The 14,958-nt window shown below is 39.3% G+C and overlaps 2 protein-coding genes across 2 annotated transcripts; one reads left to right on the top strand and one right to left on the bottom strand.

The window, feature by feature from the left end:
• Nucleotides 1–21: 21 nt before the first annotated feature.
• Nucleotides 22–5,459, bottom strand: LOC127958216 (N-acylethanolamine-hydrolyzing acid amidase). The gene is made up of 11 exons (XM_052557001.1): nucleotides 5,179–5,459; nucleotides 3,918–4,082; nucleotides 3,694–3,817; nucleotides 3,522–3,612; nucleotides 3,372–3,448; nucleotides 3,056–3,228; nucleotides 2,839–2,901; nucleotides 2,672–2,738; nucleotides 2,391–2,419; nucleotides 922–988; nucleotides 22–556 (listed from the first exon to the last, which is right to left on the bottom strand). The coding sequence occupies exons 1-11, from the start codon at nucleotides 5,352–5,354 to the stop codon at nucleotides 545–547; spliced, it is 1,044 nt and encodes a 347-aa protein (XP_052412961.1). The 5' UTR covers nucleotides 5,355–5,459; the 3' UTR covers nucleotides 22–544.
• Nucleotides 5,460–9,903: 4,444 nt separating this feature from the next.
• On the top strand, nucleotides 9,904–12,275 carry LOC127957047 (flavin reductase (NADPH)). Its single transcript, XM_052555387.1, has 5 exons — nucleotides 9,904–10,063; nucleotides 10,308–10,458; nucleotides 11,160–11,361; nucleotides 11,476–11,640; nucleotides 11,788–12,275. The coding sequence occupies exons 2-5, from the start codon at nucleotides 10,324–10,326 to the stop codon at nucleotides 11,943–11,945; spliced, it is 660 nt and encodes a 219-aa protein (XP_052411347.1). The 5' UTR covers nucleotides 9,904–10,063; nucleotides 10,308–10,323; the 3' UTR covers nucleotides 11,946–12,275.
• The last annotated feature ends 2,683 nt before the right edge of the window (nucleotides 12,276–14,958 follow it).

Here is a 14,958-nt window from a genome sequence, read left to right as displayed (position 1 = left end):
TTACACATAGAAGAGAGAGAGTCCATCTTATTTTTTAATGTATAAATGTACATCTTCATGAATGTTCAGTAATGCATGCAGTATAATAAAGGTGCTCCATTATAAATTCACTGTAAACAACAATTTCTTGGGGCTTGCTTTAATATATTACAGAAGTATACATTTGTGTGTTGACAAAATAGAGCAAAACCCTTAAACTAAAATATTATTCTTATTAATTTTAAGTCACTTAATATTAACTTCTTATTTGTTAAACAGTTATTAAAATCAGTTATACATTTGCAGTCGTGCTGATATTGGTAATTTTTTTTAACGATTCTTTCCAAATACAGCTATTCAAGTCATCAACTAAAAAAATCAAGTATTTTCCCTATTGGAATAGGATATACAGTAGGCTTTTTATCTTGCAGCCCTACTTTTTAGATATTAAAATACAACTCATTTCCATTGTGAAAAGCAGAAGAGAAGCAGAAGTTGATGAGTAGATCAGAACTAAGCTGTGTGGAAATTATGGCTGAGCTGGTAAAGGGAACGAGTTATTCCATCACATGCAGATCTGTAAACAGAAATAGACAATTAACTTTATTTAAAGAAAAATAATATCTGAAAACATGTCAGTATTAAAACAGAACAGTCACAGTTACAACACAAATGATTGTAAGAAACAGAAGTTTCTAAAGCATAGAAAAGCAACCAATTCATGTGATGATCCTTGTAAAATCTGACAGACTAATGTCATTAGAGCTTTGCAAAATGTCAAATCAGAAAAGCCATAGCACCCTCTTACATTATGAAAGAAATGTTGTTTTATATTACCAAACCAGCCAACTGGACATCATGAAAGCATACCACATAACATGATAGCATATGTTTAATGAAAATCTGTTTTCAAAATCATGTAGTGTTATGGTTTGTTCTTACATCTCTGACAACTGTTTTGTACTTCTCAGGAGTGGCAGCACTCATGATGGTTGTATAAACAGTGATCCTGGAAGGAATGTCATATGATCATACTCACATTAAAAAGCTTTATAACATAATGTGATCTAAAGACACTTATACAGTGGGGAGATCCCCTTCACTAATATAGGTACCTTTGTTAAATATCAGCAAAGGCGGCAGTGAAAATAATTCTGCATTGTTTATCCTTTTGATCTTTCATTCAAAAAGTTCACAAGGAGTGAAACCCAAGATTAAAATGCAGAACAAGGTTGTTGAGCTTGACAAAATAGAAAGTGACTGTAAAAAAGAGCTAAAGCATTGAGTTTCCAATCAACTAAAGATGTTACAAATCTGCCTGGAAGAGGACATGTGTCTTTATCGTCCTAATACATGGTGAGGAGGAGAGCTTGAGTGGTCAAAGACTCTCCAAGCTGGAGATTTGTAGGAAACAGTTGAGTCTTATGGTCAGAAAGACTTGTTTGTGAGGGTTCTCCTCACTCATCCGAAAACCAACTCCAAATTTAGTTTGTTAGATATGAATTCAAATGGCACTGGCTTCTATGGTCAAGTGAAACTTAAAAAAAAAAAAAAAACACCAGGTAAGTACCAACAGGGATAAAAAGTATCCCACGCCCACAGTAAAAATACTGCTGGATATTTAATGGTGTGGGCCTGTTTTTTTCTGCCAGAGGATCTTCCATCAGGGCAATTATCCAAAACAAATCAAAATCAACACAAAAATGCTCAGTTGCACAAAATGGAGCTTTGGCATGGCCTCTGATCTGAACCCTATAGAACATGAGTGGGGTGAACTGAAGAAAAGCATATTTCACATTTTTGAGGGCATTTTGGTGGCAAAGCTTCTCTTTCTTCTCTGTATTTCTGCTCTATTCTAGCTTGTTTCCAAAATAGCTTTCTTGTAAATCTGCAATAAAGCATTATTAAAAATGTTGCTTTTGTCCCTTTATGGAGATTGTTTTGGAAAAAAGTGTCTGCTAAATGAAAGTCATCGTCATCATATGGTTACAAAGAACCCACCAGTACCACTTGACAATATATCAACCTTGACAAACAATAGTAAGTTGGTATATCTAGGTGATTTGAGAATCAGTGTTGAGTTGTTGACCAGACATGAAACAGGGTGAGAGTTCAACAAAGATCAATGCTTGGACTGTTCTAATTTACAGCTGAGTGGCTTGAACAATAAGTGTCTGTGAAGCTGTACGTGTGAATAGGCCAGAGCTTCACATGACTGGTTTCTGCAGACTCTCCAGGAAATTCTGCATTGCATTGTTCGATTTTAAAATTATAACCTCCATGAGGAGGAAGTGTGCTTATGTTTGTGTTACTGGTTACCACATATGAGATATGAGCACTCTACATGAGGCAATTACACAATCATAAAATATCATGTGATAGGTGAAATGTTGCATTACTTGTCACCTTACCTATTACATACTGGATCTATGGATAAAACCTGTAACAATGAAAAACAAAATGATCATGCAATTAACACATAAATCAATAAATTCTGTTATAGGATAGCATGCTTTCAAAAACACAAGTGAAGTCTCATTAAAGTTTCATCTTTTTTTAATGTCTAAGTCCAGAAATTACTATAATAATAACAAACAAGGACACATTTTGTAGTACATTAACAATGTAGGACAGAAATAAATGGCAAAACCTATGACAATAATAGGCAGACAAAATGGATTTATACATTTACCTGATAAAGAGAATCCATACTAATATGGTTTTGACCAGTGGCATTCAGTGCTTTCATGGCCACATCTCTGAAAAAAGACTAGGAAATGTGAAAAGCAATCCCTAAATTGTCCAATAATCACACATTTGTGCTTTCATGTTACAGATAAAACTGTATTTTCTGCTTGCCTTCGGTCGTCTCGTTTTGGGGCAGGTAGCCAGTGGTCATAATTGGTTTCGACTCTATACCAGCTATATTAAGCAACAGTAAAATCAGAGGCTTAGTAATGTATAAACCATTAGGAAAACACTAGTATTATATGAATGAGATGCCAGCGGTGCACTGGCATCACTTCATGTCTTACATTTTAATTTATGTAATTAAAAATTGATGGTTGGTACTTACTTTTCAAGAAGTGGATCAAGAGGCCAGATGTCAGCTGGTCCGCTCCGGTCTCTGGTTATGACTACACCCTCACGAGCATGAACACCACCCAAAATGTAATAAACATCTGTAATGATCGGCACCTTGGCCAGTCTAAACACTGCATCCTGGAAATCCACAGCTTCTTCAAGAGTCTTAAGAAATCCAAAATATACAGATTTCTTCCATGCAAAAGCCATCTCTTAACAGTCCAAGAGACTTTTTTGCATCAGTAAGTAAATCTATTTTGAAATTCTGAATTATATTTTGAATTTGATATATATTTTGTTTCTCTCACCTCTCGCACTAGCCAGCTAACTGGAGAACTTTTTAATAAAACTGCTGAAATTACATTCTCCCACCAATATCCCTTTCCTGTAGAAATACAGATGTAAATTAAAACCCCACAAAATTCACCACACCATATCTTCCAAAAAAATCAACCTACTGCGTTCATTGCCAGACACTGTAAACTTGTTGGGGCTTTGTCCTGTCCACAGCCCAACATAACCAGCAAAAGTGGTTCCTCTGTATGCCACCTGGAGAGAAATGACTTTGCAGATTGAAGAGTATAATATAATATAATGATGTAAACAATGTAATATATCATTTAATAATACCTTTCCATTTTTAATAAACATTACATCTACAGTAAGATTTCTGAGCACATCGTGGGGATAATCCAGGTTTCTGCCATGGTATATATTGCCCTTTGTATCTTGAGTTACAATACTGGTGCAAAAGCTATAAAACAAAAAGCAAAGCAGCCACTGTGTATGTTGAAAAAAGTTGACGACTAAAACACTTAAAAAAGCTACTGTGCCAAAAAAAGTGTAGTACATACGCAGATACTTCATAGGCAAAGTTCAACAGCACAATATCTGCAATGTCAGTGCCATAGAAGGATGCAATGCCCTGTATTTCTCCAGCGTACGGCTGTGGGATGTATTTCTCCAGAGCCTTCACTATAGGTTTAACTGCATCATGAACCCATTCGGGAACAGTTGAGCTGCAAAAGAGAGTTTGTAAGACATAAATGTGGATCTAGGGTGATGACAAACAAATTGTACAAAGTTAAAAGACATATAGTAGAATTTAAGTATAGGGACTAATTCCCACTATATTAACTAGGTGCTTATTGGAATGCCTTTTATTTCCATAGTGGCTGTTTATTATTACTAATAAAGCACATATTATTCTACATCCCTAATCCTTCCCAATATCTAAACTAAATAACTACCTTACTAACTATTACTACAAACCCAATTCCACAAAAGTTGGGACACTGTACAAATTGTGAATTAAAACCAATTGCAATGATGTGTAAGTTTCAAATTTCAATATTTTATTCAGAATAAAACATTGATGACTTATCAAATGTTTAAACTGAGAAAATTTATAATTTTAAGGGGAAAATAAGTTGATTTTATATTTCATGGCATCAACACATCTCAAAAAAGTTGGGACAAGGCCATGTTTACCTCTGTGTGGCATCCCCTCTTCTTTTTATAACACTGCAAAAGTCTGGGGACTGAGGAGACAAGTTGTTCAAGTTTAGGAATAGGAATGTTGTCCCATTCTTGTCTAATACAGGCTTCTTCAACTGTAGGTCCTCCAGCTGTTTAACTTTTCAGGCCTCTTATTGCTATTGCTACCTGTCCCAACTTTTTTGCAATGTGTAGCTCTCATGAAATAAAAAATGAGCCAATATTGGGCATGACATTTAAAAATGTCTAACTTTCTACATTTGATATGTTATCTATATTATATTGTGAGTAAATCATAAGTTTATGAAATTTGTAAATTATTCCATTCCTTTTTTACTCACAATTTGTACAGTGTCCCAACTTTTTTGGAATCGGGTTCCTAACAAATTAGAAGTTTATTCAGGCGAGAAATGGACTTTAAAATAACGAGTGACCGGATATTTTATAAAAATTAAAAAGAGGGGAATGTCAGCAGCGCTTTATTTTCATCACTTAAATTGGTCAGCTAGGTAAAATGATCTCATGGTTAACCTGGTTCTGGTCAAGATTGCAAGAATGCAAACTAAATTAACACGTTCTCGTAACGTGCGTGCGTTTATCAGACAGTCTGATACTTACTCGATGACTTCAGCTGCGGCTTTTCTCAAGAAATCAATGTCATAGAGCTTCTTCAGAGGAGCCCATCGCTGAAAGGCAGGCACGTCCAGACTGATGTTTACCACTGGAGGAGAGAAATCAGCTGTCGATACGCAGAAAACTGTCACTCCGAAGAACAGACAAATCTCTAGCTTCATGGTGAATACTCAACACTGCTGTCCTGGTGGTGACTTCTGAACATGGGAAACCAAAGACTCCACACTCTGTCCAACTTCTGTATTTGAAAACGGAATTGAAAGTGATTGTTGTGACACACTAACATATTAGCCAGAAGAGGGGGTTGGCGTTTATAGGTGGTGCCTAACTAAAACTAAAGTCCCTTTTTGTTTTATTGTCGTGTGGAATCAATAAAAGTTCTTTACGCGTAAAGGTTTGCTGTTAATAAAGGTTCTGTTAATCATGATTAATTTTTGAAAGTATAAATGTAGTTTCGATTAATCTAGCCATTCTGAGGCGAAACTCTGACGCTTCTCGGGTAGCCGCTAGGTGGCGCTGCGGTAGCGCGGCCGCGACTTTGGAGTGAACATTCCAAATTTACACAGAAACGGACTAACAACGAAAGAGAAGTCAAGATGGAATAAAACAACGCAATGTTGGGCAATCCACTGCAAAAATCATCAGTGTGACAGTTAAAATCCTGCATTTTATCGTTTGCAACTGCTATTTTAGTCTAACTTATTTATTTTATTATTTTAGGAACTGAGGGTCCAAGCCATATAATGATTTATATGGATATAATGCAACTTTATACATTTACAATTACTTACTGTATTATTATCAACTATTAGCCTACTCCATTAGGTCTAAAATATATATTGTACGTTTTAATCCCCTGGAACACACTACAAACATGATGATCTAGATTTGAACATGAGGCAATGCTGTGTCTCTGTCAAAATTAAATAAACAATTTTGGAGAAAGTGGCTGTACGTGTGTGTCTTTGTGTAACGGACATTCATACAAATACTGTAAAAACAGTTTACTGTCAAGCTGTTATATTCCTGTTATATATTTAGTCCAACATTCATAATTTTTCTTTCATTAATTTAATTTAATATGCTGGTATTAATTCAGTGTTTATAATGTGAACACCTGAACTTAAAATATTTTTAACCGAAACTGACATGGTTTCTAGAGAGCAAAAGCTTTTGTGAAAAAGCGAAGTTTTTAAAATAAAGTTTGTAAAATAAACTGTTAAAAGGACTTGATGATCACTAGTCTAGTAAATGTAGCTACATTATGTTGTCATCGTTCAGGCTGTGTTTCAGTTTAATGTATAGTTTTTAATCAAAGCAGCTGATCTGGCGGAATCGCAGGGCTGAGTTCTTTGGTCAGTACAGTACAGTTTCCTTTCATAGTTCACTTCGATGCTGTGGTGACGTCACCATATGGGAACACCTTTCGGTATGAGGAATGTCTGAAGCCCTAAACCAACCCTCCAATTTAATTGGCCAAATAGCGGCACAGAGACCTGAACAATTTACCTCAGTGCACACATATGGACATTGGGAATTATATTGTTTACAATGTAAGTCACTTTGCATTCACGCTGTTAATGGCTTTAATCTAACCCTGACATTTACATCTCGCAATCACACATTTAACTACCCTAGCTAACCCAGAACTGGTTTGTCCAAAAAAAAAAACTGGTACAGTATGTGTCATTGGGTTAAAATCAAATTATAACTAAACATACACAGCTTTAGCCTACATCAAAACATGTTGGAAACGTTCGTATACACTGAACATCTCGTTACAATAGTGTTCAGTCGCAGTTAATTACTTTGTCATTTTGGTCATTCTAAATGCAATGTAATTACAATACGCTAAAACGCATGTGAATAAACTTACTTTGGCCAGTACAACACTAATAATTCCTTACATTTATATAGCGCTTTTCTAGACACTCAAAGCGCATACATAGTCAGGGGGTATCTCCTCATCCACCACCAGTGTGCAGCATCCACCTGGATGATGCGACGGCAGCCATAGTGCGCCAGAACGCCCACCACACACCAGCTTACTGATGGAGAGAAGACAGAGTGATGAAGCCAATCAGCAGATATGGGGATTGTTAGGAGGCCCTGATGGTCGGAGGCCAATGGACAAATTTAGCCAGGATGCCGAGGTCACAACTCTACTCTTTTCGAAAGACATCCTGGGATTTTTAATGATCACAGAGAGTCAGGACCTCGGTTTAACGTCTCATCCGAAGGACGGTGCTTGTTGACAGTATAGTGTCCCCATCACTACACTGGGGCGCTAGGACCCACACAGACCACAGGGTGAGCACCCCCTGCTGGCCTCACTAGCACCTCTTCCAGCAGCAACCTAGTTTTCTCAGGAGGTCTCCCATCCAGGTACTGACCATAGACAGTAAAAGAAATGGACACAGCGACCCCATTGGAACTCAATTGAGACAAGTGAAGCCCATTTTTAGCGTTTTTTAGCACTTCCGTTTCTGACGCGCAGATTCAAACGAAGCTTGACGACGTCAGCAAACTGTCTGACAGATGTAAATCTTCTAAGTGGCTGCGTGCAAACTGCCATCGTTAATCTTGCAGAGACGGCGAGCTTGAGCGGGGAGTTCTTTGCCGTGAGTGAGCAGGAGTAAGTATTCTGATTAATTATTTTGTATAGTATTTTAAAATGTAACGCCAGTACGCCATATTAAGTTAATTGCCTGCGAGCTTCTCCTCCTGTCTGTATGGTAATGCGACAGAGAGACGAGTGGTTATGACGCAATCGTTAGCCTATTTTTTACAAAAACTGTTTTTACGGGGCCATAATGTAACATAGAAGGTAATGAAGCCCTTTATACATTGTCGTGTATCTTTAGATATAAATAATGGACAAACGGAGTCTTAAAACGCCTCAGATGTAAAGTTATTCACTGTCAAAGTGACGCCAAAATGAATGGGAGTCAATGGGAATGCTAACGCAAGTGAAGTTCTGCTAAAAGATGGCAGCCCCCACCCGACTTCAACTTCCGGTCAAGTTCCTTGCCCCCTGGTACTGACCAGGCTCAGCCCTGCTTAGCTTCAGTGGGCAACCGGTCTTGGGCTCCAGGGTGATATGGCTGCTGGCAACACTGTTTTCTTCACCTGCTGTAGATGGACCCAGCCACAGCAGAAAGCCTCGTAACTTTCCAAAGACTTGTGGCTTTTAAACTCCTGCATTGTGTAGTAACTTAAACCAAAAAATATATAATTCCCAATGTCCATATGTGTGCATGGAGGTAAATGGTCCAGGTCTCTGTGCCGCTTGAGAGCTTCTCCAAATACCGCTGTTTTGCGCTCGGTGTAACCTAAAAAAAACTGTATTCCATTGTTCCTATGTTTTCCATATGTGTCGTGAGAGGTACTGGAGCAGTTTTTAACGCAGCAGTAACTTCCAGGCATGGTAAAACCTGCTCTTAACAACACATGTAAACAATCCTGTTTCGCGCCCGATATCCTTCCAACATGGCGGAGACCGTGATATCGAGGGAGGGGCTTTGTGCTATGACGACAACTTCTCATTCTCAATACCTGAGTGCAGCGCACTATTTCGCTCAGATTTCATTTCTTTCAGGAAAGCGAATCATCTGTGTTTTCAGGTGAAAACCATCTCACGTTCTCAGTGACTTTTCATTGAGCAGTGTTAACTCCTCTTCGCAGACATGATGAGCTTTCGAAAGTGTAAGGAGCCGTGTGCCAGGTTCATCATGGGGGGAGATGAGGGTGGACTATTGTAATATTCTCCTCACCGGCCTTCCCAAGAAGACCATTAGACAGCTGCAGCTCATCCAGAATGCCCCTGCCAGGATTCAGAGGATCGAGTCAGAAATACCAAGGGTTCACACAAAACAGTCCGCCTTTAGTTACTATGCCACCCGCAGTTGGAATCAGCTTCCAGAAGAGATCAGATGTGCTAAAACACTAGTCACATTTAAATCTAGACTTAAAACTCATCTGTTTAACTGTGCATTTATTGAATGAGCACTGTGTGATGTCTGAACTGATTGCAATATATTTTACATAGTCACTGTATTTTATGTCAAATCATTTTATATTTTAAAATGTTTTAAATTCATTTTGAATAAATATTTTTTTTATCATTTTTTAAATTGCTTGTTTTATTTTTTAAATTATTTACCTTCTTTTATGTAAAGCACTTTGAATTACAATTGTGAACGAAATGTGCTATATAAATAAACTTGCCTTGGCTATGAGGACAGCATTGCACTGGACCGTGCTTCCCCCTCCTACAGCACCTGGTGGAAGTGGTTTCCTGTGCGGGGGATAAACTTGGTCTGGATTGGGAGGGTAAGAAGGCAGAGGCCCAACCTTCATTCCAGACGTTCCTATATATATATATATATATATATATATATATATATATATATATATATATATATATATATATATATATATATATATATATATATATATATATATATATATATTCTTATAAAATACAGATTACAAAAATATGTTTAAAAATAACTACAATTTAACTAATAATATAACATAACTACAATTTACAAAAACAAATGTTGATTATTTAAAACATATATTTTTACTACCGATACGAAGAAAAAAAATTAAAAAGATAACAGAATGAGAGATTTGTAATTATAATGTATTGTAGCCTTTTTTTTTTTTTTTTTACTTTTTTGAGAAACATGCTTTTTATACAGTCTATGGTTTGACCCGGATACAGGGATAGGACGCTTGCGTGGAAAGCGCATGCGCACTCGTGTCCAAAAGAGTGAAAGTTCTAACAGCAGCTGTTTGACAGCAGAAGGCGCGTGCATGTGTTTACTGTTGCGTTGCCACCCACACCATCAGGAGCGATTTTAGAGTGAGTTTGCTTGTTGTTAAGATTTTTTTTTACTTGTATGTGTTTTTGGCGATCCTTGTATGATGTTTTTGGTTTATCACATGTTGCTGAATTGTTAGTATGATAACTAGATAGCGCAAACAAAACTATTTTTTCCTTTAAACTTATTCCTGTAAAAATCCCTGTTCATATTTTTAACACGTTCTCTGGGGTGTTGTACAAACGAGTGTGACTGTGATGGCAGCCGTCATTTCTCACATTCTAGGCTCTGTCAGATAAAGATGAAGATTGCTGTTCTCGGCGCGACAGGTCAGACCGGACAGCAGCTGGTCAGCCAGGCTCTTCAGCAGGGACACTGCGTCACGGCCGTCGTCAGAAACACGGCGAAACTGACGCTGATGCACGAGAACCTCAAGGTGAATTGTAGAGGGAAGTCTTAAAGTTATATATTGTTATTGTTTCTGGAAAAGCGTAGTGAAGTTTTGAAATACTTTTTGTTACATTGTTCATGAATTCCTCCCAGGCGTAAGTAATGGGTTGGGCTGCTGAAATAACATCATTTTGCAATGGTTTTATATGAAGTAACGTCATGATTTTAATAGTCTGAGCTATTCTTTAGCTCATATTTTCTTTCTTATCTACTTGACTAAAGTCTGCACAATTCTGTCTGTTTGGTTTAGAATTGGAATAATATCAGTTCCAAGTCACCAAGGTGAAAATTGTAACTTTTTAACGCACTGTATACTCTATGCAAGTGTTTGTTTTATATTTTATTTTAGTTGTTATATAAGTTTTTGTAGAGTACCACTGAAAAAGACAGCTTAATTTAGCATAAGAGTCACAAGGGTGGCATAAAATTTCAATGTGTTTCATTTATGGGTTGATATCATCACATGATTGGCTATCCCCACATTTCTGAGCTGGAAGTAAAGATTTTTAAGGACGGTCATCCAGACACAGCAATTCCAAATAATAAGATGATTCACACTAAGCTGCCTGCTGTGGCAGTACAATGTAGATAATATTTTTCATGTGTTCTAGTCCAGATGATGCACATTTTACAGCTAGCATGCAGCCTCAACCATGAAGTGTTTAACCGCATGCCCTCATGTGACAGGTGGTTGAAGCAGACATTTTCTCAGAGGACAGCCTGAAACCGCACTTCCAAGGTCAGGATGCTGTGTTGTCCTGTCTTGGCTTTCCAATCTCATTTTTTTACGGAGTCACTGGCTACACCCAGTCTATGAAGGCAGCATTAAATGCAATGCGTGGAGTCAAAGTAAATCGAATCATCACCATGACCTCTTGGTACACTGACCGTAAGTGCTGTTATTATGTATAGTCTGTAGAACTAAAGGGTCTTTTCCTCACCGCATTTTTGGTCTGATCTTTTGACTGGTGTAGTAATTGGATTGCTTTGACATTTTTCACAGCTGATTCAGGCTCCAATTCTTCCTATCTCATCCGCTTCATGTTGCTTCCCATGATTAGAAGTGTTTTGAACAACATGTATGAAATGGAAAACTTTCTCAAGCAGACTGACGACATAAACTGGACTGTTGTCCGTCCTCCTGGTCTGAAGAATATGCCAACAACAGGTGGGATCTATTAATAAAACACATGATTTTATATATATATATATGTAAAATGCTTATTGACAAATTAATCATCGGACGTTTGCTTTTGCTGCAGAGCCATTAGATTACCACATGTTTTACTGTTATTTTTCTTGTTGTTTTTTAAAGCCAACGAGTTCCTCACTCATGAAGGTTATTTTGTCCCTGATGAAAATGGTCTGCCGGTCGGTCAGTCTGTGTCAAGAGGAGATGTGGCTCGTTTCATGCTCTCTCTACTCAGTAACAATGCTTGGATGAAGAAAGCTGTTGCTATCATCACCAAATGAGTTTGCACTTCACTTTATCATTACTTTTATATCACTTGCCAAAGAGATTGTAACTTAAAGTACTTATTCAGTACATCTGGCTTTATGTTACACATAGCAGTTAACAAAGACTGTCAAATAATATGCTAATAATGTTTATATACATACACTTTTCATATATTACTTTGTGAAGAATTAAAAGGTTAAATAAAAGGTTTCTCAGTACCAAAGAAGAGTTAGCAGAATTACAAGAAAATATAATTGATTAAACCATAAAACATTAAGTTGCTGATTGTTTGGGATGTTTTGTAATGTAAACAGATATTGAAATTAAAATCACAGTTGCATGTGCTCTTTTCTTCTTCTTAAACATACTGTATATGGATTGTGGAATTAAATGTCAACAGGCACATTTTTAAGAAGAAAACACTCATTTTAATCATTATTAGTTTACTGATATGCATATTTGTTTATGTTGATTTACTGCACAACACAAAACACATCTGTGCTGTGATGTCCTTTCCAACTCTTCTCATTAAGATTTTTTTTACAATATATTACTGACATTGAACATCATTAGGAAAACTTTCTTGACCTTCTAAGCTATAATCTTATCTAACAGTGCAGGTTATTGATTTCTTTGTATTATTATTATTTCACTTTTTGAATATTTTATGTTTATTTATTTATTACATATCTATTGGTTTCTTTTACTGCACTATATACAGATTTTACAGTTTTACATTTAAATCACATAAATTCTTAGAAGTTCAGTTTAAAATGATGGCTATATTTGAAAAGGTAAATAGTGCATCAGCACACAGATTTTGGCGTACTATTAAACATATAGTTGTAAGCTATGTATGAAAATGTAAAAATACATCAATGCAGCACACTACAACAGAATATAATAAAAATGTCTTTATATAAGACTTGTGGTTCCTTACATAAACCACTAGATGGCTCTTCACATTGCTTAAAGCCAATCGGAGTACTGGCTTCCCTTTCATAGGTCACTTCGATGCTGCGGTGACGTCACCACGTTTGGGAACACCTTCGGTGTGACGAATGTCTGAAGCCCTATACCATCCCGCCAATCCTATTGGCCAAATGGCGCATGGCACCACCCTACGCATGCGCACGCATGATATACCTGGGTGCCGCGTGCCATTTCGCTCAGATTTCATTCCTTCAGGAATAGCGAATCATCTGTGCCCTATCATCTCGCGTTCTCCAGCGATCTCTTCGAGCAGTGTTAACTCCTCTTCGCGGACGCGATGAGTTTTCGTAAATGCAAGGAGCCATGTACCAGGTACATCACGGCGGGTGACACTCATGACAGGTGCATAGTATGTCTTGGTTTGCATCACGCACAGGCGGCGCTTAGCGGCCTTTCTTCCTGTCCCCATTGTGATGGCCTGCGGCTCAGAGTACTGCGCTCTAGGGTGGAAGTATTTTCCGATGTCGCCCTCGAGTCTAACCCCCGTCATGTCACCTCTGCGACTGCCGAGGCACCGCACGAGGCGATAGCCTGGGGTGACACGTGCGACATGGATTTCGTGGACAGTGCAGCACTGGAATATTCTCCACATCGCTCGCTCTCCCCTACCCTGCTGCAGAATAAAGATTATACTGAGCCTGTCGTCTTCTCTAATGAGGATTTACTCCCTACACCGGAGGCATGCGCCGCCATCTCCTTCGGTTGTGGACGCTATGATGACGACGTTCTATCCACCGCGGCCTCGGGGTCTGAGGACTTCGCAGCCGACACTAGCCCTCTCCCTCCTAGCGGACAGGAGAGGCGCGTTTCCCCCTCCTACAGTGAGCTGTGGACGTGGTTTCTCGTGCGGTGGGTAAATTGGGGCTGGACTGGGAGGTTGACAAGGCCGAGGCCGAACCCTCTTCTAAGCTGGACGACCGTTTTTTAACTAGTCGGACACCTACACAGCCCCGGAGGCCTTTACCCTTTTCCCGGACCTCCACCAGGCGCATATTACTAATGCTGCGGCTGCGGATTTCGCCACCGTTTCTGATATGGTGAACCATGGCTACACAACAATGCCCCCGGTGGAAGAGACTCTCGCCGATCACCTTGCGCCCAATTCAGCCGCGGCATGGAAGTCTCGCCCCCTTCTTCCTTCGAAGGCGTGTCGAGGTGGTCCTTCAGGCCTACCAAGTGGAGCTATTGAAGGAACTTGACGAAGGGGAGGGCATCATGCCAGAGGCAGTAAAAGAACTGCGTAGAGCAACGGATTTGGCGCTACGTGCTACCAAACATACCGCTCGTGCAGTGGGCCGTTCCATGGCCGGTTTGATTTCCGTTGAGCGCCACCTTTGGCTTAATCTCACCGATATCAAGGAAAAGGACAAATCTTTCCTCATGGATGCCCCTGTTTCCAGGGATGGTTTGTTAGGTGAGGCTGTCACGTCGGTAGTGGAAAAATTCATGGCAGCGAAACAGCAATCAGCCGCTTTCCGCCAGCTGATTCCCCGCAGACCCAGGGAGGTTGAACGCCGGCAAGCGCCCGCGCGCTCTCGCTCAACCTCCTCTCACCGCCAGCAAGCAGCATTGGATCCAGCTGTAATGTCAGACGCTCCCTCAGGCACTCTGCGCAATCCTGCTTTCGGAATTCGAGGGGCGACTCAGGGATCCTACACAAACGGCCCGTTTATGACGGCTCGCGCAGCCACCGCTTTTTCGCTAGCGGCAGAGCCTGATGTTCAGTCTGTTGGCTTAATTCCTGCCATGGATACATTTCAGGATTATACTCAATGGGACGCAACGACTCTTATGCATACGCTTCCCCTGTGCACAAACACCACAGGTTTTTCGTGCCCGGACGTTCTAACGCGTATGACAGCGCTGCAGGAAGCGGAAGTTTTGTGAACGCTAGTATTGTTTCGGGCCGCGTGGGAACGCTTGCCCGACATTTCTCAATGGGTGTTACGCACAATTTGTCACGGATACACCATTCAGTTTCGAAAAGGCCCGCCTCCCTTCAGCGGAATTCTTTCTACGACGGTGAAGTCTACG

The sequence above is a fragment of the Carassius gibelio genome, chromosome B5 (assembly GCF_023724105.1).
Source record: "Carassius gibelio isolate Cgi1373 ecotype wild population from Czech Republic chromosome B5, carGib1.2-hapl.c, whole genome shotgun sequence".
Classification (NCBI taxonomy): domain Eukaryota; kingdom Metazoa; phylum Chordata; class Actinopteri; order Cypriniformes; family Cyprinidae; genus Carassius; species Carassius gibelio.
The sequence above is the reverse complement of the archived record's forward strand: the minus strand, read 5'-3'. Positions and strand labels throughout refer to the sequence as shown.